The following is a 25448-nucleotide window of genomic DNA, read 5'->3' on the forward strand; positions in this document are numbered from 1 at the left end:
GCACATTCCAGGTGTCCACCACCCTTTGGATGAAGAAGAACTTTCTAGCATTGGTTCTGAATCTGTCCCCTCTTAATTTTTCCAAATGCCCTCTTGTTCTTGAAAGTTTGAAGAATCTGTCCCTCTCCACTTTCTCTATGCCCTTCATGATCTTGTAAGTCTCTATCATGTCCCCTCTAAGTCTCCGCTTTTCCAGGGAAAAGAGCCCCAGTTTCTCCAATCTTTCAGCGTATGAAAGGTTTTCCATACCTTTTATCAAACGTGTCGCTCTCTTCTGAACCCTCTCGAGTATCGCCATGTCCTTCTTAAGGTATGGCGACCAATATTGGACTCCAGATGTGGGCGCACCATTGCCCGATACAACGGCGGGATAACCTCTTTCGTTCTGGTTGTAATACCCTTCTTGATTATGCCTAGCATTCTATTCGCCTTCTTAGTGGCCGCTGCGCACTGTGCCGACGACTTCATTGTCTTGTCCACTATTACCCCCAAGTCCCTTTCTTGGGTACTCTCACCCAATAACAGCCCTCCCATCATATAGCTGTACTTCGGGTTTCTGTTTCCTACATGCAAGACTTTACATTTCTCTACATTGAATTTCATCTGCCATCTCGTCGCCCACTCCCCTAGTTTGTTCAGGTCCCTTTGTAAATCTTCGTAGTCCTCTTTAGTCCTAGCTCTACTGGATAGTTTGGCGTCATCTGCAAATTTTAATACTTCGCACTTCGTACCTGTTTCTAGATCATTTATAAATACATTGAACAGCAGCGGTCCGAGCACCGACCCCTGCGGAACTCCACTCGTGACCCTCCTCCAGTCCGAGTAGTGGCCCTTCACTCTCTCTGCTTCCTACCTGCCAACCAATTCTTGATTCATCTGTGTACGTCTCCTTCCACCCCATGGTTCTTCAGTTTCTGAAGTAGGCATTCATGGGGTACCTTGTCAAAGGCTTTCTGGAAATCTAAGTATACGATGTCTATGAGGTTCCTTTTGTCCATCCTTGTTAATTTCTTCAAAGAAGTGCAATAAGTTCGTTAGGCACAATCTTCCCTTGCAGAAGCCATGTTGGCTTGTTATCATAAGTTTATTCCTTTCTAGATGCTCATCGATGTTGTCTTTTATCAGCGCTTCCGCCATTTTCCCTGGAACCGAGGTCGGACTTACCGGTCTGTAGTTCCCCGGGTCACCTCTTGATCCCTTTTTAAAGATGGGCGTAACATTGGCTATCTTCCAATCCTCCAGGATCACGCCTGTTTTCAGGGATAGATTACAAACTTGCTGTAGTAGTTCCACTATTTCCTTCTTTAGTTCTTTCAGTACCCTAGGGTGGATTCCATCTGGGCCCGGGGATTTGTCAGTTTTTAATTTTTCTATCTGCTTGTGTACATCTTCAAGGCTTACCTCATTGAATGTTAATTTCTCTGCTTGGTCTCCTTTAAAGATTTGTTCAGGTTCCGGTACGTTGGATGTGTCCTCTTTTATAAATACTGACGAAAAGAACGTGTTTAGTCTTTCTGCGACTTCTTTCTCCTCCTTCACCACTCCTTTCCTATCTCTGTCATCCAGCGGTCCCACCTCCTCCCTAGCCGGCTGCTTCCCTTCAATATATCTGAAGAACAGTTTGAAATTTTGTGCTTCAAGTTTATTATAAAATTTGATTAATCGCTTATTCTAAATTCTAAGCGGTGAACAAATCGATAAAATTACAAAGTTAGGGGAGACAAACATAACTAACAAAAAAGACTAACTCTATGAAACATAATAAAAAACAACTTTGCAAACATAATAAAACACAAGGAAAGAATAGGAAAGAAATCCAATCTAATATAATAAAGCTCTAAACGCGCATGCGCACTCCCACCTGCGTGCTCCCGTTTTCCATGTGCTGTAGGGCACCGCAGGTAGGAGTGTGCATGTGCGAGAATCCCCCGAGGCGGATGTCGGCCGTGGAATCTGCCTTGGCACACAGTTTTCGATACACTGGGCTTTTGGTTCAATCTTTAGTCCTAAGTCTTTTGGACTATTATAATATTGTTCATTTGGCAGGACTTCAAAAAAAATATTAGTAGATTATGAATAATACAAAATACAGCAGTTCGCATGCTCTTCAATTTGAAGAAGACAGATCATGTGATTCTCTATTATGGGGATTTTCACTGGCTCCCCATTGAAACCAGAATGTTCTTTAAATTTGGATGTCTATGCTATAAATTTGGATGTCTATGTTATAAAGTATGACAAGGCCTGGCCCCAAGTTATCTAGTAGAACATTTTAGATTTGCGGGCCCCAGAAGTTCATTGCATGCCAATACACTATTTGTTTTCCCAATGGTAAGAGGTTGTGTTTACAAAAGATACTTTGACTATTATCATTTCAAGCTGTTAGCTGGGATAAGGACATTTGTCGACTTTTATCCAGCTGGCGGAGACAGGAATAGGATGGTAACGGGGACAAATTTGTCCCCATGTCATTATCTATCCACCAGTGGTTTGGAACCTCATTGTGGTACTTTCCACTCTGATGAAGTCTCCATTAACCCACTGTCAACTTCATACTTGAATCTTCTTACTCCAAGCATTTGTCAGACCTACATTACATCATCCTATCTTCTTCAAGAAACCACATTCTCACCCTGAAGAACCTGCACGCTACATTGGACTGTAGACGTACTCTTGCTTATTACTTGGATCAAACCAAGCCTCGCAGAATTTCCACTCAACTCTTCTTTTCTTTTGATCCAAACAAACTTGAAACTCTTGTCACCAAAAGAACTATCTTTACATAGCTGACAGACTGTATCTCTTTTTCCTTTGCTCAGGCTGGGCTAACGTTTGGAGGCCATTTGCTTTCGTAACACTCATGGTAGTTATCAATAACCCTCTTCTCAGAGGCATGACCCGTGTAGCTAGGGAGTCCCCATGTGAGAATATGCTGCCTGCGTGTCCTTTGATAAAGTGTACTTACTTATCTCTAGCAGGTGTTATCTGAGGACAGCAAGCAGATGTTCTCCAATCCTTCCATTTCCCCTAGTTGGCTTCTTAGCTTTTTTACTGAACTGATGGTCCTGTGAGCCAATGTTGGGCAGGAAGGCACTGGCGCATGCGTGGTATGGGCAGTCTTAAAGTTTTGACTGTCCATGCCGAATCTCCATGGAAGATATCACCCACATCTGAGAAATCTACCTGGTATCCTTGGATAACACCTGCTACAGGTAAGTAACTATGCTCCCTAAGTCTTTAAAACAGTATAAGTACTGGATTTAGTTTTGAAGTATAATTAGAAATTCTTGTCAATAACTTTTCCACATAATTAATATCTTTTTCAGAAATTATTGTCTATAAGTATAATTTAAGGTCCTTGTTATCTAACTTACCATTTTCAGTATATTCAGTTCAATCACCAATATTTCTTGATTCAAAACATTCTGACAGTTGCTCACAAGTCACAGAAATTGCAGAAACATTTGATAGAGAAGGTTGTTAAATTCTGAACAGCCCCAAACATTTCATGGGACACTTCCAAGGCCCCACTAATACGACTGTATTAGAAAAATGCTTTCTCGGACATTTTCTGTAATACTCCACTAGTGTTAGACTGTATTTCACTTTATTTTCTTCAGTAATTTTACAGCAGTCTTGATTGTATGTAATAGTTTGTTTGTTTTTCACATCATTACAATTTCATTGTCATTTGACCTGAAATTTTGTAGGAGCAATGTTACCTAGGATTTTCCTCATAGCTTCATTAGTTTCTTCCACATGATTAAATCTATGATCAAAAAAAAATCCATATCGAACCAATGCTATTGAAATTTTAAGACACCAGTTTTACCACAATAAGTCAAACAGATGAGGAATGATCCAAACGCATGTCTGGGTCATACCTAGTTAAATAACTGTCTTTTTAGCTTATTTTGCTTTTTGATTCAAAGGATAGGTATTTCCTTCAATAAGAGTACCTCAGACTCCCTAAAATCTAAAACATATGAGTTTTGAGTTGAGTGGCAGAAATGATGGTTTGAAGGCCCAGGAATAAGGAAAGTGATTGTGTCGTAATGGCCTTGGCCGAATCAAAAGCAGTACAGGTGGGAAGGTTTGCAATAACCCTGAGTTTTCAGAACTAAACTGAAGTTACTAAAGCCAATATCTTTATTTTCTCAACACTGTCTAGGAACTATGAGCAGATTGTAAAGGCTCATCAAAACAACCCCCATGAGGGAAAGGATCAGGTGTGTGATCAGGTGAAGTTCAGTGTTTTCCAAAGCATCATGGATTCCTTGTTTCAATCATTCAATGCCTCCATCTCAGTGACAAGTTTTCAGGAGCTTTCAGCTTGCGTCTTCAGCTGGATCGAAGAACAGTGCAAACCACAGGTAAGGACAGTACCCTGAAACATTGTAAATGTTTGACCCGGCAATGTTAGCTGTATTTAGAAACAAAATAATAAACGGTGGAAATCCCCCCATCCAGCATATCCAATCTGGACACTTATCCTGTCCATGGCACTAAGGCTACATTCCAGTTGCATGCCTTAGAGTGTGACTGCCTGCAAAATTTCTTCCTATCCAGAATAGTCTTCATTATCCTAGGACAAGCAGGCATCTTCTCACATTTGGGTGATGTCATCCACGGAGCCCGGTATGGACAGTGAAAAGTGCACCGGCACTTTAAGAGTTGATTAGCTTTTAGAATGCCCGCACTGCGCATGCACGAGTGCCTGCCCGCCTGATGAGGGCTCGCAGTACCTCAGTTCCTTATTTTTCACAGAGAAAAGAACTTGTGTTTTTCTAGTGCTGTGTTGCCTTCCCTCAGCAGATTCGTTTTTTAAAAAAATTTAATTTCACTTATTATTTATGTCGAATTATCTTCAGTTCTTAAGTAAGAAAAAGACTCAAAATTTTTCTTTATTTACTTTTGTTTTTCCCTCATCCCTCTATAGGAGCCTGGGGGTATAACAGTTATGTGTAGCGAGGTATTTCTTTTTTTTTTCGAAAATTGAGTTTGACTTAGTTGCTCACATTTTTCCGTCCATGTCGAAGCTGTTGACTGGTTTTAAAAAGTGCTGTTGGTGTCAGCGATATATTTTCATTACTGACCCACATAACTGGTGTATACAGTGTTTGGGGCCTGAACATCAAGTGTATTCTTGCATTCACTGTTTGCTTTAAGCGTTTGCTTAAGACTTGGCGTCTTCAGCAGGAAAAAATTTTCGGACGCGTTATGAGGGATAAATCTTTATCATCAGTACCGCCGGTACCTACATTGACTTCAGTATTGACATCGGACATCCCTGCACCCGGGAAGCATGCAAAGAAGCTGACTACTTCCCAGCCAGCATCAAAGGCCTCATTAGCATCGAGTCCTTCGATGCAGGCCAAGCCTCAACGACAACGCTCTCCTGTGCAAGTGGTATCTCCATATGGGGCGTACATCCTCTTCGAAGTCTCCTACCCCCGGATGCCCTGCAGTACCATTGATAACCGCTCAATCTCAGATATCGTTATAGGATTTCTGATACCAAGTTGATGACTTTCTGTGCAGAGAGATTGGTGGAATGTTCAGGTTAATCTCCATGCCAGTGTCTACACTGACCTCATTGGTACCAGCCCAGCCTGAGCATAGTTCTCATAGGCCACAAAGTACTTCTTCGGAATCTGCCTCTAAACATCTTTTTGCTGTTCATTGATGTTCCTTGTCCAAGAAGCATCAACGCTCTCACTCCTGGTGCCAACGTTCATCGGAGCATCGGTCGTCATCGAAGCATCAACACACTTCTTCATATAGAGATTCTGCAGCAAGGCATCGATGATCTTCATCTCATAGAGATCCTGCATCGAGGCATCAGAGATCTTCCTTGGGACATTGAGCAGCTTCATCGAAACATCAATGTTCCTCATCGAGGCGTTGACAATCATCTAAACATCAAGGTTCCTGGTCTACATATTCCACTTCAAAGCATACATCGACTAAATCATCATGGTTCCAGCGTTCCCCTTCTTCAGCATCATCAGGTCAGTACCGTTATCACAAAGAATCTACAAACCTCGATCCAGACTCTGATTTACTTTCAGATCATAGTGATTCAGAGTGGGGAGACAATTTATCAGCTCCTGAATCTTATAGTATACCTTCAAAACGGTCTCCTTCACCACCTAGGAGAAGATCACCTCCTGAAGGTCTTTCATTCATCAAGTATATCAGGCAGTTGGATAAAGACATGCATTGCCGCCAAACTCTGACCACTATATCAAGAGAGATATAGTGGTCTCTTGATATAGTGGTCAGAGTTTGGCGGCAATGCATGTTGAGGGGTTATCCTTGATAAAGCTTGTATAGCGAAACATGTCGGTGTTAATCCCCTGCCAAAGACCACATGACTAAGCTAAGTGATATGCTTAAAATTATCTCAAAATGTGAATATTGAAGTTTTACACATATAGAATATACAAAAGTTAAGAAAAATTTGAAAAATATAAATATTACAATATAAACGATCCAGTGACGATTTGACACGTAAAGCTTGGAGCAATGAGATTGTTTTGAGCTCCAAGTGGTGTCGCTGAGGATCGGGGTAAAATTCATGAGTATTCCAGGGTACTAAGGGGTGACAAAGGTTTGCTTCACCCTTTGACTTGGTCTATATTGATTGTATACCCTTGGTGAAAAGTTAAGCTAGTGCTACTATAGAATGCCTCATAGATGCAGACATTGTACACTTCATCCTCCAGGACCAAATTCGTGGCCACTGAGATGCATTAATTTGATGCTTAATCTCAATGCTCCAAATATCTCTAAGTCCAGTCTTTGGTTTCTTATTCAAATAGCCAGATAATAATTTATACCACTGCGCGGCCTGGTAACCCAGGAAGTCTGCCTGAAAGCATAAGAAATCTAAACTAAATTGATTATTAAGAGATTTCCATTCAGGGAACCCTGCCTGAATAGCCTGCCAAAGGAGCTTTTGAAATTGCCTCTTCATAGTCTGTTGAAAGTCTCTTAAAAATTGGGAGACTCCACTGTCAGTCACTATTGCTCCTAGAAAATCAGACTATATATAGAATTATTTCTTGTCCAGAGTTTGATAAAACGCAACTCCAACATCAGTCGTTGCTGGTAGAATCCACTCTTAAGAAGTTATCTAGTTCCAGAGTCGATGGCACAGCTCCTCCAGGTCGTGAAAGCAGAACCATGGACAAGTTTGGCCATCGTTTATATCGGAATTCAATGCTATCTAATAGAGTCTTGAATTACAATTTATTTCAAGCAGCAGTTGAGAAAAATATCAGTATTTGAGCAGTATATTCCACCAGCTCATCTTCCTGAATTCAAGCATATTACTCATGCTCTGGTGCAAACCAGAATATACATGCCTTGTACTGCTTTTGACACATTTGAGTTGTCATCTAGAGCTTTGGCTATGGCAGTTGGCATGATTGCAAGTCTGATATGGACATCCATCTTCAGGATAGACTAGCTAATATACCATGTGTAGAAGAGTTGATTGGAGAGAAGGTAGAGTCTGCTTCACAGAAGCTGACTCAACATGAGCAGAGTTAGAACACTCTTAATAAAACCAAGAGGCCTCAATCTACCAACCCTGCTCAGAAGTCGTCATCTTATTCTTATAAGAGACAATATACGGCTGCTTCTTCTTCAGTCAAACTGCCACCTCAGAAGAAAGTGCGACAACAAAAATCTCAAAAGCAACAACCATCTACATCTCAGAAACCAGCTCAGTGTTTTTGACGTGCTTCTAGAGAGCAGAGTCCATGTAACACCTTTAAATCACCTTCCCATCGGAGGTCTCTTCAAGCATTTTACCTACAATGGATTCTTATTACCACCAATACATGGATTTTAAGAATCATAAAGGAGGGGTACTCTCTTCATTTTGAATCCATTCCTCCAAACTACCCTCCAAGAGAGTCCTTTCTCAGATCTCAGGAAATAGACGCTTTACTTCAACTAAATGCATAGAGGAAGTTCCTCCTACACAAAAAATCAGGGGTTTTATTCCATGTATTTTCTAATTCCAAAGAAGACAGGAGGTATATGTCCAATTTTTGACCTCTGAAATCTCAACAAATATCTTATCAAGGAAAAGTTTTGCATGTTATCTTTGGCAACATTGTATCCCCTTCTTGATCAAAACGAATGGCTATGCTCTCTAGACCTCAAAGAGGCTTATACACACATTTCCATTCATCCAGATTACAGAAAGTTTCTTTGATTCCGAATAGCTCATCAACATTATCAATACCAGGTTCTTGCTTTTGGCCTAGCGTCCTCTCCAAGAGTATTCACAAAGAGGTAATTGTGTTTGGTAATTGTGTCAGCAACACTTCAAACTTATAGTCTCCAAGTGTTTTCCTATCTGGACAATTGGCTGATCAAAGCCACATCTCCTCAGGCAACAAAACTGACCATAGAATTTCTTCAATAGCTGGAGTTAGAAATCAATTTTCCAAAGTCTCAACTACAACCCTCTCAACATCTCCAATTTATAGGAGCCTTACTGGACACCAATCTGTTACGAGCTTATCTTCCTCAGCAGACACAAGACAATATAATTCATCTTTTCAATCAAGTCTCCACTCTACAAACACTGTTAGCCAGACAGATGATGTGACTCATAGGCCATAAGGCGTCCACAGTCTATGTTACCCCATTCGCTCACCTACGCCTCAGGGTGCCTCATTGGTCTCTGGCATCTTGGTGATCTCAAGTCCTCAACCCTTTATCCAAGAAGATCAAGGTCACATTATCACTTCAAAAATCTCTTCAGTGGTGGATGAATCCAGTCAATCTTGGGATGGGATGGGATGGGATGGGAGGGGAGGGTGGTAATTTTATGTATTGTAAGATAAATCAGAAAGATTGTGAAGTGATGTGTTTAATTGTATTTTTTTTAAAAAATTCTTTATTCATTTTTAAAACTTTCATCAAGTGTACAACAATCATAATAAACACAATTACTCAGAGCACTTGCATATCTTATCATTATAATCTAAACATAAAAATGTAGAGATTTCTTATTTGAAATCCCTCTCCCTCTCCCCACCCTCCCTCAAAGCTCTTCATTCATAATAAGAAACCTATATTTGTATCCCTCCCCCCTCCCAATACTATATGTTGTATAACTAATAGAAAAATGTATTGTTTTATTGTTTGTGCACTTGATGTAAGATTGAAAACGAATAAAGAATTTGAAAAAAAAAAAAATCCAGTCAATCTTTCCAAGGGTCATCTTTCCTAGGTTCCTCCACATCAAAAAATTCTCACCTGGACAGCCTCAAGGTTTTTGGAATATGCAAGACAAATTTTTACACATCAACTTGCTGGAATTAGAAACCATTCGAAATGCTCTCATCATATCACGTACTAGTCCGAACAGACAACCAAGTTGCAACGTATTACATCAACAAACAGGGCGGTACGGGTTCTCTCCTCTTTTGTCAAGAAGCCTAACACATCTGGAATTGGGCGATTCCTCGCAACATATTTCTAAGGGTGATATATGTTCAAAGCAAACACAACATCCTGTCCGACAAGCTTAGCAGATTCCTCCAGCCACATGAGTGGTCCCTCGACTCCAGAGTACTCCGTCATATCTTCCAGTTATGGGGAAATCCTCAGATAGACCTGTTTGCTTCTCCCCTCAATCACAAGCTGCCTCAATTTTGCTCCAGACAATACTCTCCACAGCATCTCAAGGCAATGCATTTCCACCAATCCCTCTCATTCTGAAGATCTTGGTAAAACTTAAGAAAGAATCAGCCACCATGATCCTAATAGCTCCTTGGTGGCCCAAACAGCCTTGGTTGTCTCTTTTACTTCAGCTGACTATCAAGGATCCAGTTTAACTACAGATCTTTCCATCTCTGCTCACACAAAGTCACGGATCCATGTTACATCCCAATCTGCAATCTCTACATTTAACAGCTTGGTATCTTTTGGTGTAGTTACAACAGATTTTTGTCTCTCTGATCCTGTTCAAGCCATTATCGCTGCATCCAGAAAGCCATCTACACAGCAGTGCTATCAACAGAAGTGGACACATTTTACTTCCTGGTGCTCTCTTCATCACCAAGCGCCTTCATCCTCTTCACTTCAATTCTTGATTACCTTCTCCATCTTTTTACGTCTGGTCTCCAAAACCACTTTGGTCAGAGTACATCTCAGTGCTATTACTGCTTTCCATGCTCCTATTAACAATAAACCTCTGGCCACTCATCCTCTGGTCTCTAGATTTATGAAAGGACTTTTTAATTCCAAACCTCCGCTGAAACCACCTCCAGTTGTATGTGATCTTAACATTGTTCTTGCCAAGTTAATGAAGCCTCCATTTGAGCCACTAGTGTCTACTCATCTCAAGTTCTTTACTTGGAAAGTGGTTTTCTTGATTGCTGTCACTTCTGCTCATTGAGTCGGTGAACTTCAAGCATTGGTCTCTGAACCACACTATACAGTATTTCACCATGACAAGGTGGTTCTTTGCATTCATCCTAAATTCCTTCCAAAGGTTGTCATGGAATTTCATCTCAATCAATCCATTGTGCTTCCAGTCTTCTTTCAAAAACATAATTCTCATTCTGGAGAAGCAGCTCTTCATGCATTGGACTGTAAACGTGCCTTGACGTACTACCTGCAAAGGACTTAGCCACACAAGACTTCACCTCAACTGTTCATCTCCTTTGATCCTAACAAATTAGGGCCAACCTGTCATCAAGAGAACTATTTCTACATGGCTAGCGGCCTGTATTTCCTTCTACTATGCTGAGCCTGGGTTGCACCTCGAGGGACATGTTACAGCACACAAAGTTTGAGCAATGGCAGCCTCAAGTTTCAAGGTTTCAAGTTTTATTAGGTTTTTATATACTGCCTATCAAGGGTATCTAAGCAGTTTTACAATCAGGAACTCAAGCATTCTCCCTATCTGTCCCGGCAGGCTCACAATCTATCTAATGTATCTAGGGCTATGGAGGACTGAGTGACTTGCCCAGGGTCACAAGGAGCAGTGTGGGTTTGAACCCATAACCCCAGGGTGCTGAGGCTGTAGCTCCAACCACTGCGCCACACACTCCTGCGCCTCAGTGGCTTTCTTACGATCCATGCCCATTGATGAAATTTGCAAAGCAGCTACTTGATCCTCAATTCACACATTCACATCTCACTACTGTCTAGAATCCTATTCCAGATGAGATAGTCATTTCGGCCAAGCAGTATTACAGAATTTATTTTCTACCTAATAGCCAACTCTCCTCCATCCCATTATATTCAGCTAGGGAATCCCACTTATGAGAATATGTTGCCTGGTTGTCCTAGGACAGGGGTAGCCAATTCCGGTCCTCGAGAGCCGGAGCCAGGTCAGGTTTTCAGGATATCCACAATGAATATGTATGAGATGGATTTGCATGCACTGCCTCCTTGAGATGCAAATCTATCTCATGCATATTTATTGTGGATATCCTGAAAACCTGACCTGGCTTTGGCTCTCGAGGACCGGAATTACCCCTGTCCTAGGATAAAGCACAGTTACTTACCATAACAGGCGTTATCCGGAGACAGAAGGCAGATATTCTCACATCCCACCCACCTCCCTTAGTTGGTTTCTTAGCTTGCTTACGGAACTGAGGTATCACGAGCCCTCGGGCAGGAAGGTATTCGCGCATGCGTGGTGGGGGCATTCTGAAAGTTTATGAACTCTTAAAGTGCCGGTGCACTTTTCACTGTCCGTACCAGGCTCCGTGGATGACGTCACTCACATGTGAGAATATCTGCCTGCTGTCTCTGGATAACGCCTGTTATAGTAAGTAACTGCTTTTTTTTTCTCCTTTGAAATGTACTAGATGTTCTTGGATCTCTGGCCTCCTGTTTTTTTGGCAGAGGTTTTAATTTCCATCCCCCTAACTCGCCTTGCAGTGGCAGAAGGAAGTATGTCTATTCCAGTTGATTTGTGGGAAAAGAGAAAAAAAACACGTTTTGCATGGTTTCTCTGCACAACAAAACATGTTTTCTCTGTACTTGTATACCACAGCTACCTCTCAGTTCTGTGCGGTTAACAAAGTGATAAGTAGCTGTACATTTTATCAAACAAATATGTTTTTAACAATTTTCTAATTGCTAGATACGTGTTAGAGCTTAATATCAGATTGCCAAAATTTTTGTCCCATATACCAGCCTGATACAATAGAATTCTGCTAAAGAATCGTTGTAAACACAACCTCTTGCGGAAGGAAAAGCAAACAACCACAAGTCCCGAATAGGGCGCATTCTATTGACAAATTCAAATGATCAAGAAAATAACTAGGTATAAGACCGTTCAGTGACTTAAAGCAGATGCAACCAAATTTAAACAGTATTCTCGCCTCTATTGGTAACCAGTGCAATATGCAATAATATTTCATCACATGATCAATTTTTTAAAAATTAAATATCAATTGGACTGCGGTGTTCTGAGTGATCTGCATTCTCTTAATGTTTTTTTTGCATATAGATAAACGATGTTGCAATAATCCAAAGTACTCAAAATGAGTGACTGTACCAAGAGCCTGAAAGAGAGAAAATCAAAATATGGTCTTATTGTTCAAAGTTTCCACAATAAAAAGTAGCATTTTCTGACAAGGTATTAATATGAGTGTCAAATGATAAATTTTGATCTAAATTAATTCCTAGGATTTTAATAACTGGTAGAATGGGATATGTCATTCCATTCAGATTTAAAGAGTCATCCTTGATCTTGTTTGAAGAAGCTAAGAAAAATTTAGTTTTGTCAGGGCTGAGTTTCAATTTATAAGCTTTCATCCATGTTTCTACTGATGCAATTATAGAAGATATAAATTGTAAAACATCAGTTGAAAAAACCGAGACCGGGACTACAATAGTGATATTGTCAGCATAGCTATAGAGATCGACTCTTGCTGCCTTGAATTTACTGATCTACCCAAAAACTGAAACTTTCATTTCCCTCTCTAAAAGGCGTTTCCCTTGTAGGAAAACTAGGTTCCTCCCTCCCTTTCAGAATCACTGAGCTCTGGAACAACCTTACCTCCCCTCTTAGGAATCTGAGCTCCCTCCAACTCTTCCGTAAACATCTGAAAACCTGGTTATTTTCAAAAATGTAACTCTTCCTCTCTCAGGTTACTCTGTCCTAAATTTTCTCTTCATTTTGTCTTTTCCCTTCACTGGAGTTCCTTTCTACCCTAACCCTTGTTAACCATGTCAAGCTTTGTGAATGTAGAGATGATGCGGTTTACAAACCTAAGGTTTAGTTTAGTTTAGTTTACTGCCTTTTGCCTCTGAAATATTAGGGATCCTGGAAGGGCTATGCAGAAGTCCAGTAAACATGATTGCACATATTTCTAGATTACAGACAGCCAATTTATTTTTGAGCATAAAAAGACTTACTTTCATCGGTCATCGCAGAGTAGTACTGTCTTCCCCACCCCACAGTTCCCTCTTGGTACTCTGGACTTCCAGATCAGTTAGAATTGGGACTGGGATCCAGCCTGAGAATTATATACTTTTCCTCCTGACTCACCACTATCATTGCAGTAGACATCCTCAACATGGGGCTACAAACTTCAGCTTTCATCTAACCTCAGCTCATAAGGTCCCTGTGTCTGGCCACTAAGTATCACTTGAGTAATGATCAAAGCACACAAGGGCTGTGAGCATCCCTGTATGCATACTTATTGAAAGTAATATATACGGTAAATGAAAATAAATATTTCTAATGAATAAGGCTATGAAAACAAATCTCTTTCAGTAGGATGCTCTCAAATGAGGCATCATGAGATGATGATAAATACGAGAAATAAAATAGAAAAGAAAATATGTTTTTATTGTACAAACTTAATACATTTGTTATTAACTTTCAAAGGCAATACCTTCAGATCAAATATGAGCAACATAGAAACATAGAAGATGACGGCAGAAAAGGGCTACAGCCCATCAAGTCTGCCCACTCTGCTTACCCACCCCCTGTCTATGCCTAATGACCCAATTTCCTTATCTTGACCCTCGTAGGGATCCCACATGGGTATCCCATTTATTCTTAAAATCTGGCACGCTGTCTGCCTCGATCACCTGCACTGGAAGCTTGTTCCAATGATCAACCACTCTCTCTGTGAAGAAATACTTTCTGGTGTCGCCATGAAATTTTCCGCCCCTGAGTTTGAGCGGGTGCCCTCTTGTGACAAATATCAGAATATATAAGTGAAACACAAAAGCATTCCAAAGACAGTCTCACAGGAAGAGGGTGAAGTGGGAGAGATGGATAGGCGATCAGAGGATGACAAAGCAGTATAATTTTCTGGTTTATAATAGGATAGAAATCCCAGATCTTTAAGTTCTGTCTGGTGGGTGTCAGTATTTCTTCATTTTGACTTCAAAGGTCTTAGGTTCTTGGATTGTCTTGAGATGTCCTTTAAGTATCCCTCTTCCTGTGAGACTGTCATTGGAGTGCTTTTATGTTTCACTGATATATTCTGATATTTGTCAACATTTGCTCATTTATGATCTGAAGAAGGTGTTGCCATCAAAAGCTAATTAAAAAATGTATTAAACTAGTACAATAAAAAATGTATCATCTTATATTAGTTAGTAACATAGTAAATGATAGCAGATAAAGACCTGGTCCATCCAATTTGCCCTATAATGGAGAAATTAGGTCCATACCTGCAAATTTTATTTCTTTTAGTCTCTCCAGACCAGCACAGACCAGCACTATAGTTTCACACAAAGGAATGGAGAGAAGACCAAACCACAGCTTTACAGATATCTACTGGAGGCACCAGAGAAGACTCAGCCCAAGAGGCTGCCTGATCCCTAGTGGAATGAGCTTTGAAAAATGCCGGAACAGGCTTCTTTTGAAGAAGGTATGCTGAAGCGATAGCCTCCTTGATCCAGTACACAATAGTAGCCTTGGAAGTGCAGACCCCCTTATGAGGATCCGTAGGAGGATGAATAGACGATTCGATTTCCAGAACTTTTGGGTCTGCTTAACATAAGAGTGAAGGATCCTATGGACATCCAACTTGCACAACTGCCTCTGTTCCAAAGAACCCTCCCGACTACCCAAGACCAGGAGGGCTGGTTGACCATGAAAAGTCGAAACCACCTTCGGCAGAAGGAGGGAACCGGCCGCAGCATGATTCACTCCCAAGAGAACTCCAGGAAAGGCGGCCTATAAGAGAAGGCCTGCAGTTCAGAAACGCGTCTTGCAGAAGTAATGGCCACCAGGAAGACCGCCTTCAGAGTAAGGTCCTTCAATGTGCAGGAACTGGGAAGCTCAAATGGAGGACGAATGAGCACAGAAAGCACCAGATTGAGGTCTCAGGCAAGAACCAACAGCCTAACAGGCGGCTGGAGCACAGAACTGATAATGCTCTACCAAAATTGCAAAACGAAGGAATTGCTGATGAGAAGCTTGAATCAGAACATACAAATAGGCCTCCGTCAGGTTGAGAGAAGTCAGAAATTCTCTAGGCTGGACTACCAGAACGGTGCCTAAGGCCCCAAGGCCCGCCATTCGGAAGATGTCGGGCCTGCCGGGCGGATGGGCTTGGGACCCGTTCGTCCGTCCACCTTACCATAAGTGAAGGGGGTGTGGGGGGTTGCAGGGTTCGGAGGTGTGTGCTGTGGGCTCCCTCCTGCCCATATTTTAAGGGGGGTTGGGGTCATCGTGGGCAGGAGCGGTTGGGCTCCCTCCTGCCGGTATTGTTTTGGGGTGGTTTACGATCACGGCAGGAGAGATGAGCCATTTATCCTGCCACGATCGTTGCGGGGGGATGTGTGTGTGTGGATTCTGCAAGTCCCCTGAGGAAGGCAGTTTACACTGCTGAAACTGGGATCCTAGTCGGAACCTTAGCTTTCGTACTCTGTTGATGAGACAACCAACCTTGTAGAGACTTTCTACATTCAATGAAATTACCGTTGGTTGATCTATACATCTCACTTGCCTTTTTTGTTCTTGTCCTAAGTGGCTAACAATATCAGCTTTAGAATTCTTTGTTTCCTCCCTAGTTATAGACAGTATTTGTTTGGTATTTCTGGTAGCTGAAGATCCTGGGAGACACTTCACAATTTTAGGTTTGTTGACTTGTGTTCCAAGGTTAATGCCTCTGATGATGGAAAACCCTAACAGCAGCAATTTTCTTGTTTGAACTTTCTTATTTTTCCTTTGGGGGTGCTTTTCTTCTTGAGTTACCGTCACTGGTTCTGGTTCCATCTCAATTATTTTTTCTTGAGCATTGCAATGCTCTAATGGAGCAAAAGAATTCGGTAGGTGCAACAATTGTGAGGATTGATGTTTCTGTGTCACATGTTGCAGTCTACCTGACCCTACAGATTGCTTTATTCTTTGAGGCAATGGTGGTAAATTGGTATGATTCTTTGGAATGATGGTAGCTGCTTTGATTGCATCCAATTTCTGCTTAAGCTTGCAGAGCTCCTCCTTAATACTAGAAAGCTGAAGACAGAAGGGGCAGGCCGTAAATCTCCAGATGGTGTACCTTGGAACTAAAGCACCACAATGATTACACTGAATAAAAGTCATATTGATTGGATAGTATGAGAATTGTTTGAGAAGAACTTGATTATTGGGTAGTCTATATAATAGTAGCAGACCTTGGGGTAGGTGGGAACAAGCAGATAAGAACCAAACTTCCCAAGAAAGTAAAGGAAAAGGTTTTTTTTAATTAATTTTTTTGTACTAGCTGAAAGTAGAGTATAAGATTGAAGGGAAAGGAAAAGCATTAGAGTGTACTTTTTGTATTGTATACCGCTTATTATCCCAGGACAAGCAGGCAGCATATTCTTTACGCATGGGTGACGTCACCGACGGAGCCCTCGGTACGGACCTTTTTACTAGAAAGTTCTAGTTGGCCGCACCGCGCGTGCGCGAGTGCCTTCCCGCCCGACGGAGGAGTGCGTGGTCCCCAGTTTCTTCGTTTCCGCGGAGCGAAGAAGACGTGCGTTTTTCAACTCCGTTGAAATCCTCTTTTTGCCTTCCCGCTCGCGTTCTTTTTCGTTTTTATTCACCTTCGGGTGCTTTTTTCTTTCACTTACAAAAAAAAAAAATATATATTTTTGTTTTGCTTCGTTTTTCGTTCCTGCCCCGGCGGGGCCTGTTGTCACGATCCAGGCCTCGGGGTTTGATTTTGCGGAGGCCGTGTTTCCATTCATGCCCCCGCAGCCCGGTTTTAAGAAGTGCCAGCGGTGTGCACGCCCGATCTCCCTCACTGACCCACACAATTGGTGTTTACAGTGCTTGGGACCGTAGCATCGGGCGGACTCCTGCACCCGCTGTGCCACTCTTAAAAAACGCACTTTGAAGAATCGTCAAATCCAGCAAAGTCTACTTTTCGGCACCGGCCCGGCTATGGACTCGACTTCTTCACCTGCGGCACCGTCGAAATCGGCACCGACCACTTCGACACCGCCTGAAACGACATCGGCGCCACCGGCGCCAGGTAAGCCGGCTAAGAAGCCTTCCACCCTTGAGCGCCCTCCCACCTCGGTGGCGACACCAGCCCTTTCGGCTCCACGCCGAACCAAAAAACGCTCCGCTCCGATATCGGTGAGTGCCTCGTCATCGGCCTCCTCATCGCCGGAGCGTAGAGCGGCACCCATGGAACCAAAGCAGAAAAAAGTGGTTCCGGTGCCACCCCTGGATGACCGCATTGCGGCCATCCTCCAGGATAAGTTGCAGGAACAACTCCAACAGCAACTTAAGCAGCTCTTGCCCTCTATCCTGGCACCGCTGCTTTCGGTACCAGACCGGCCCGAGCCCCGCACCGTCCAACCGGTATCCACGCCATCGGTACCTATGGACTCCTCCATGCCCATTCTCTCGGCGTCACATCTCCATACCCATGCCGAGACTGTCGCCTTGACGACGACCGATCCTCCTCGGGACCGAACGGGGCACCAGTCTTCCCGCGAACCTGACCGGCACCGTTCTTCCCGGGACCGAGACAGACACAGGTCTTCATCCCCCGGTACCGTCTCGGTACGCTCAGGCAAGTCTCGGTCTAAAACTCACCATACCGAGCCTTCCACTCCGGTCTCTCGACACGCGCACACCGATGTCAGAGACCCGGACCTCTGGGAAGAATCCCCTCTCGGTACCGAGGAGGATGCATCGTCGTCGGACGAAGAGCCTTCGGCCCCCGATACCACATCTAAACCTGAGCAATCTTCCTTTTCTAAATTCCTCAGGGAGTTATCGGGGGCCTTATCTTTGCCTCTGGAATCTGACTCTAAGAAGTCACAAGCTTTCCTGGAGGCATTAGATTTCGATCAACCCCCTAAGGAGTTCCTGAAGTTGCCCGTGCATGACATCCTACGGGAAACTTTTTATAAAAATTAGGAGAATCCGCTGACTGTCCCTGGGGCACCCCGTAAACTGGATAGCCTTTACAGGGTTATTCCAATCCCGGGATTTGATAAACCCCAGCTGCCCCATGAATCTCTCCTGGTAGAGTCCACTTTAAAAAAGACTCAGGGCTCTAGTGTTTATGCCTCCACCCCTCCTGGCAGAGAGGGCAAAACTATGGACAAGTTTGGCAAGCGGCTCTACCAGAATGCCATGCTTGCCAACAGGGCAAACAACTACTCTTTCCATTTTTCATTCTACCTGAAACATCTGGTAATGCAACTCTCCGCCATGCAAAAGTACAAGGTTCCACTATTCCAGCAGCACATCTCCAGCCTGCTTCAACTGAGAAAATTTATGGTGCGCTCTATCTATGACTCTTTTGAGCTCACCTCCCGTGCATCTGCCATCGCTGTGGCTATGCGCCGTCTGGCCTGGCTCAGGGTCTCTGATCTGGACGTCAACCATCAGGACCGACTAGCCAACGCCCCATGTCTGGGAGACGAATTATTCGGAGAGTCCCTGGATACCACCACACAGAAACTCTCCGCCCATGAGACCAGATGGGATACTCTCATTAAACCAAAGAAAAAGGCTCCTCCTGCTCGTCCTTACAGACCACAGACCTCATATCAGCGCAGGTTCTCCGCTAGGCCGCTCAACCCACCTTCACAGCAACCTAGGCGGGCCCGCCAACACCAACACACCCAGGCTCGTGCCCAGTCTAATCAACCTGCCAAGCCTCTTCCTCCTGCCAAACCATCTCAGCCCTTTTGACTCCTCTCTCCAGGGCTTAGCCAGTCTTCCACCCTCATTGCCTCTTCCTCAGCCAATCGGAGGCAGGCTCCACATCTTCATCAGCCGTTGGGAGGTCATCACATCGGACCAGTGGGTCCTCAACATCATCCGCCACGGCTACTCTCTCAACTTCCAGACTCTTCCACCAGACAATCCTCCCGTAGAGTCTGCTTCTCATTCAACTCAAACCCCCCTCCTCCTGAGGGAGGTCCAATCCCTCCTTCTTCTCAATGCCATCGAAGAAGTACCTCCGGAACAAAGAGGCCGGGGATTCTACTCCCGTTACTTTCTAGTTCCAAAGAAGACAGGAGACCTACATCCCATTCTCGATCTCAGGGACCTCAACAAGTGTCTAGTCAAGGAGAAATTCAGAATGCTCTCCCTTGCCACGCTTTACCCTCATCTCTCTCAGAACGACTGGCTATGTTCCCTGGACCTCAAAGAGGCCTACACTCACATCCCAATCAATCCAACTTCACGTCGCTACCTTCGATTCCAGGTGCACCATCGCCATTATCAGTACAAAGTGCTACCTTTTGGCCTCGCTTCATCACCCAGGGTGTTCACCAAATGCCTCATTGTGGCGGCGGCCTTCCTCAGGTCTCACAACCTCCAGGTGTTTCCCTACTTGGACGATTGGTTGGTGAAAGCACCTACGTCTCCACTTGTGCTACAAGCCACTCATCATACCATCTCTCTCCTCCATCTTCTGGGGTTCGAGATCAACTACCCCAAGTCGCATCTGCTTCCCACACAGCGACTTCAGTTCATTGGAGCTGTTCTCGACACCACTCTGATGAGGGCGTTCCTCCCCTCCGACCGTCAACAGACCCTGCTCCATCTTTGCCGCCAGGTGCTCCTTCATCACTCCATCCCTGCTCGGCAGATGATGGTCCTCCTGGGCCACATGGCTTCCACGGTCCATGTGCTCCCTCTGGCACGACTACACCTCAGAACACCTCAGTGGGCTCTAGCCAACCAATGGTCTCAGACCACGGACCTTCTTTCTCATCCCATCTGTGTGACATCGTCTCTTCAGCGATCTCTTCAATGGTGGTTGAACTCCTCCAATCTTTCCAGGGGTCTGCTTTTTCATCTACCCCCTCACTCCATGGTCATCACCACGGATGCCTCCCCCTACGCATGGGGAGCCCACCTGGGAGAACTTCGCACACAGGGTCTCTGGACCCCTCAGGAGCGTCAACATCATATCAACTTCCTGGAACTCAGGGCCATGTTCTATGCACTCAAAGCCTTCCAACACCTTCTCTACCCTCAGGTTCTTCTCCTGTGCACAGACAACCAAGTCGCCATGTACTACATAAACAAACAGGGCGGCACCGGATCTCGCCTCCTTTGTCAGGAGGCTCTTCGCATTTGGACCTGGGCCACGGCCCGCAGTCTCTTCCTCAAGGCTGTCTATATCCAGGGCGAACAGAACTCCCTGGCCGACAATCTCAGTCGCATCCTGCAACCTCACGAGTGGACTTTGGATCCTCCCACGCTCCTCTCCATTTTTGCTCGCTGGGGCACTCCGCAGGTGGACCTATTTGCAGCTCCTCACAACCATCAGCTGCCCCAGTTCTGCTCCAGACTCTTCTCTCCTCACCGTCTGGCCCCGGATGCATTCCTTCTCGACTGGACGGATCGGTTCCTCTATGCCTTTCCTCCTCTACCTCTGATGTTGCGGACTTTATCCAAACTCCGCAGGGACGGAGCCACCATGATCCTCATAGCTCCCCGGTGGCCTCGTCAACACTGGTTCTCCCTCCTGCTTCAGCTCAGCTCCAGGGAGCCCATTCCTCTACCTGTGTTTCCTACTCTACTTACACAGCAGCATCAGTCTCTACTACATCCCAATCTGTCTTCGCTCCACCTGACAGCTTGGTTTCTCTCGGGCTGACCTCTCCAGGAAATCTGTCTCAGCCTGTCCGTCTCATTTTGGACGCCTCCAGGAAACCGGCCACCCTCCAATGTTACCATCAGAAGTGGACCAGGTTCTCCTCTTGGTGCCTCCGTCATCATCACAATCCCACCTCTTTAGCGGTGGAAACTGTTCTGGACTACTTGCTCTCCCTGTCCAACGCAGGCCTCAAGTCTACCTCAATCAGAGTCCAACTCAGTGCCATCACGGCATTTCATGAGCCTGTCCTAGGAAAACCTCTCACGGCTCACCCTCTGGTTTCCCGATTCATGAGGGGCCTCTTCAACATCAAACCACCTCTGAAGCCTCCTCCGGTCGTCTGGGACCTGAATGTGGTTTTGTCTGCCCTCATGAAACCTCCTTTTGAGCCACTTGCCACAACTTCGCTCAAATTTCTGACATGGAAGGTGCTTTTCCTCATTGCCATTACCTCTGCCAGGAGGGTTAGTGAGCTTCATGCACTGGTTGCCGATCCACCGTTCACTATTTTTCACCATGACAAGGTGGTTCTGCGCACCCATCCAAAGTTCCTCCCCAAGGTGGTCTCAGCTTTTCACCTCAACCAGTCCATTGTGTTGCCTGTTTTCTTCCCGAAACCTCATTCACATCCCGGGGAACAGGCATTGCACAGTCTTGATTGCAAGCGTGCCCTGGCTTACTATCTTGATCGTACAAGGGCTCACCGCTTGTCCCCTCAGCTCTTCCTGACCTTCGACCCGAATCGTTTGGGTCGACCGGTCTCTAAACGGACGCTATCCAACTGGCTTGCAGCTTGCATCGCGTTCTGTTATGCTCGGGCCGGTCTGTCACTGGACGGTGCTGTCACGGCCCACAGGGTGAGAGCTATGGCCGCTTCTGTTGCTTTCCTCCGTTCCACACCCATTGAGGAAATCTGCAAGGCGGCCACCTGGTCCTCAGTTCACACATTCACTACTCACTACTGTCTGGATGCTTTCTCCAGACGGGATGGGCACTTCGGCCAATCTGTACTTCAGAATTTATTTTCCTAATGGCCAACCATCCCTCCTCCCTCTTTGTTAGCTTGGAGGTCACCCATGCGTAAAGAATATGCTGCCTGCTTGTCCTGGGATAAAGCACAGTTACTTACCGTAACAGGTGTTATCCAGGGACAGCAGGCAGATATTCTTACGTCCCACCCTCCTCCCCGGGTTGGCTTCTTAGCTGGCTTATACTAACTGGGGACCACGCACTCCTCCGTCGGGCGGGAAGGCACTCGCGCACGCGCGGTGCGGCCAACTAGAACTTTCTAGTAAAAAGATCCGTACCGAGGGCTCCGTCGGTGACGTCACCCATGCGTAAAGAATATCTGACTGCTGTCCCTGGATAACACCTGTTACGGTAAGTAACTGTGCTATACCTGTGTCAACAGTGGTCTATCAAAAATAATAAATCCAATTATTGGGATTCCCAAAATGTCCCATTTCAATAGTATGCTTCAAGGATACTCTACTCAGCCTCTTTGTCCAGGAGTTGACCCTTATTACCTCAAACCAGTGGGTCCAAGAGGTCATTTGCAACAGCTTTGCCTTGAACTTCACATGCTCTGTTTCTGAAAGCTTTATGGCATCCCCTTGTGGCTCCCTTCTCAAAAGCAGGACAGTAAAAGAAATTCTTGCTTTCCTCAGCCAGCTATTGGTAGTAGAGAAGGTTCCCAATGGAGGATCAGGCATGGTTTTCCATTTACTATGTGGTCCCCAAGAGGTTCGATATAGCCTTGCAGTTCCCCCTTTTTCAAATGGAGATCCTTTGTTTGGTGATCACTCCTTCCCTAACTACACCCCCTTAATCCACCAGGGATAGTATGATAGGCCAGGGGGAAAGGGGAGATAAATATGACAAAGTACCCATTTTCAGCTTCCACCAAAAATACAGAATGTGGTCATTTCTGGCTAAAAATTAAAATAACCTGTCAGACAAAACCAAAACCAGGCAAAAAAAGAATTTGTAGTGTCAAAACTGAAATTTGGTCAGCCTGCATCTGCTGTTATAACAGTGATGGAAATTGTTTGCTTTTCTCTACCCCTCTTTGCTGGTTAGGGGATAAAACCCACTGCTGTGGACTGATCTAGCAGGACTCAAAGAAAATTAATAGGGAAGAATAAATTTCATCTTTTCTGTTCTTGGTACCTGGTATAATGATTCTGTTGTTCCAGTAGTGTCTGGTGCCACATATTCTGTTGTGGCTATCTCCATAAGCAGTGAGGGGAAGGGGAGAAGGCTTAGTTCTAAAGGCAGTTCTAGTGAGTTGTGTGTGTTTGTTTTGTTTAACTGCAGGCACTGCGAGAGATTGTGATTGGCATTCTCCATCAGCTAAAGAATCAGATCTATTAATGGTCAGATGCCAGAAGACAACCAGCATTTAGTGCCTCTAAACTGTCTGACCCTACAACAAAAGGATCTATGTTTCTGTTTGCTTCTGTTCCAACATTTGCTACCAACTTAATATGAAAAGAAAGAGACTGCATATTCCGGCTATTTTACACGTCTGTGTTCATTTTTTGGGGAGTGGAAGCTTCTATTTTTTAAATTTATTTATTGCACTGACTCTGAAACCAAAGTATTGATGTCAGTTTTGTAAAACTTTCTAGTATGCAAGTTGCATATGGGAAATAGCTGATGTGGGAAGAGACTGGAGCTCTAGTACAGTGGCTGAAAAATCTGGGATCATTGAGGCCGTGCAGATTTAGAAACTTCTTATTATGGATGACAAGAAGCACTTAGTTTAGTGCCTACTTTATCCAATATGATGCCAAATTACAAATGTTATTCTGTAATTTCTTTCCCTTTTCTGCAGCTTGCTACCTATAAAATGCATCAAGGGTAAAATACATACCCCTTCAGCGATCACATGTATGCATGCACATACCTAGAAATCTTTTTAAAATGATGAATACCTACAGCATTGGGTGGGGTAGAATCTCCAATTACAGGGTCCTTAAAATTTGACTTGTTTTGTTATTAAGCAGAAGACTTTTACTGTGAAATAGGGTATGATGTAGCCTGCACTGGTTATTCATTGTCTGATCTTCATCCACATATTTCAGATTAGAATCATGATGAATGTTATATAAAATCTTGCATATTGTTATAACTTTGGAAAATAATTTCATTGAGTGTGAAGTTTATAATTTAATTGTATGGAGAAATTCTGTGCACATATTGTTGAATTCCACAGGCTTTATTTCCTTGTCTATCACACTATAATCATTTAAGATGCAATGTAGAAAAACATAATTGTTCAAAGATATAGTGCATATTCAGATTCTTGCACAGAGTTCCTCTAAACCAGTGTATCTCAAACTGTGTGTCGTGGCACACTGAGGAGGAAGAGAGGTGGCTGCCAGCTGACTTCCCTACATGGTACAGCGCCAGTGCTGCCCGATTCGCCAAAAGCCTGCATGTTTCCCCCTTTGGTGTCCTCCAGCTTCCCCCTGGCCTCCCAGTCTCACCTTTTAAAGCTAATTACAGCAGCCTGCAGAGATCGCCGGTAGGTAAAATGATTTTATCCCAGGACAAGCAGGCAGCATATTCTTGACTGATGGGTGACGGCACCGACGGAGCCCCGGTACGGACAATTTTAGAGTGATTGCACTCTAAGAACTTTAGAAAGTTCTAGCTCGGCCGCACCGCGCACGCGCGAGTGCCTTCCCGCCCGACAGAGGCGCGCGGTCCCTCAGTTTCTTAGTTTCCGCGGAGCTAAGAAGACGCGTTTTTTTCAACGGCTGTTGAAACTTTTTTTCTATTGCCTTCCCGCTCGCGTAAACTTTTTGCCTTTTGGCCTTATTTCGTTTCTTTTTTTCTTTTGTAAAAAAAAAAAAAATATTTTTTCTTTTCTTAATTTGATTTTCCCCGGCGGGGCCTTCTGCCACCATCGAAGCCTCGGCCTTCGATTTGGCGGAAGCCGTTTTTCCTTTCATGCCCCCTCAACCGGGTTTTAAAAAGTGCCAGCGGTGTGCTAGGCCTATATCTCTCACGGACCCACACAACTGGTGTTTACAGTGTTTGGGTCCTGAGCATCAGGCCTCTACTTGCACCCGCTGTGCTACTCTAAAAAAACGGGACATTAAAAAATCGCCAGATACAGCAGCGATTACTGTTCGGTACCGAGATGTCCGACCCCGTTCCTTCGACTCCAGCTTCGGCACCGATTCAGTCGGCACCCTCGTCTTCGACGCCGCGTGATTCCACACCGGCATCTCAACAGTCAGGTAAGCCGGCTAAGAAGCCTTCCCCGCTGGAGCGTCTTCCGGCCTCGAGTGCAGTGAGTCCAATCCTGCCGCCTGTAAGACGCCAGCGGAAGCGCTCCGCCCCTATAGAGGTGAGTCC

General features: G+C 44.4%; 1 protein-coding gene across 3 annotated transcripts in view; it reads left to right on the top strand.

Annotated features, from left to right (window-relative positions):
- Positions 1 to 24365, top strand: part of MLX (MAX dimerization protein MLX) — a 45607-nt gene extending 21242 nt beyond the window's left edge. For all 3 annotated transcript variants that reach the window (XM_033918178.1, XM_033918177.1, XM_033918179.1), the window contains 2 exons: positions 4172 to 4373; positions 23397 to 24365. In XM_033918178.1, the coding sequence (XP_033774069.1) occupies positions 4172 to 4373; positions 23397 to 23453 (259 nt within the window). In that variant the 3' untranslated portion in view covers positions 23454 to 24365. The remainder of the gene's footprint in view (positions 1 to 4171; positions 4374 to 23396) is intronic.
- Positions 24366 to 25448: the final 1083 nt, after the last annotated feature.

The sequence above is a fragment of the Geotrypetes seraphini genome, chromosome 13 (genome assembly GCF_902459505.1).
Source record: "Geotrypetes seraphini chromosome 13, aGeoSer1.1, whole genome shotgun sequence".
Lineage (NCBI taxonomy): Eukaryota > Metazoa > Chordata > Amphibia > Gymnophiona > Dermophiidae > Geotrypetes > Geotrypetes seraphini.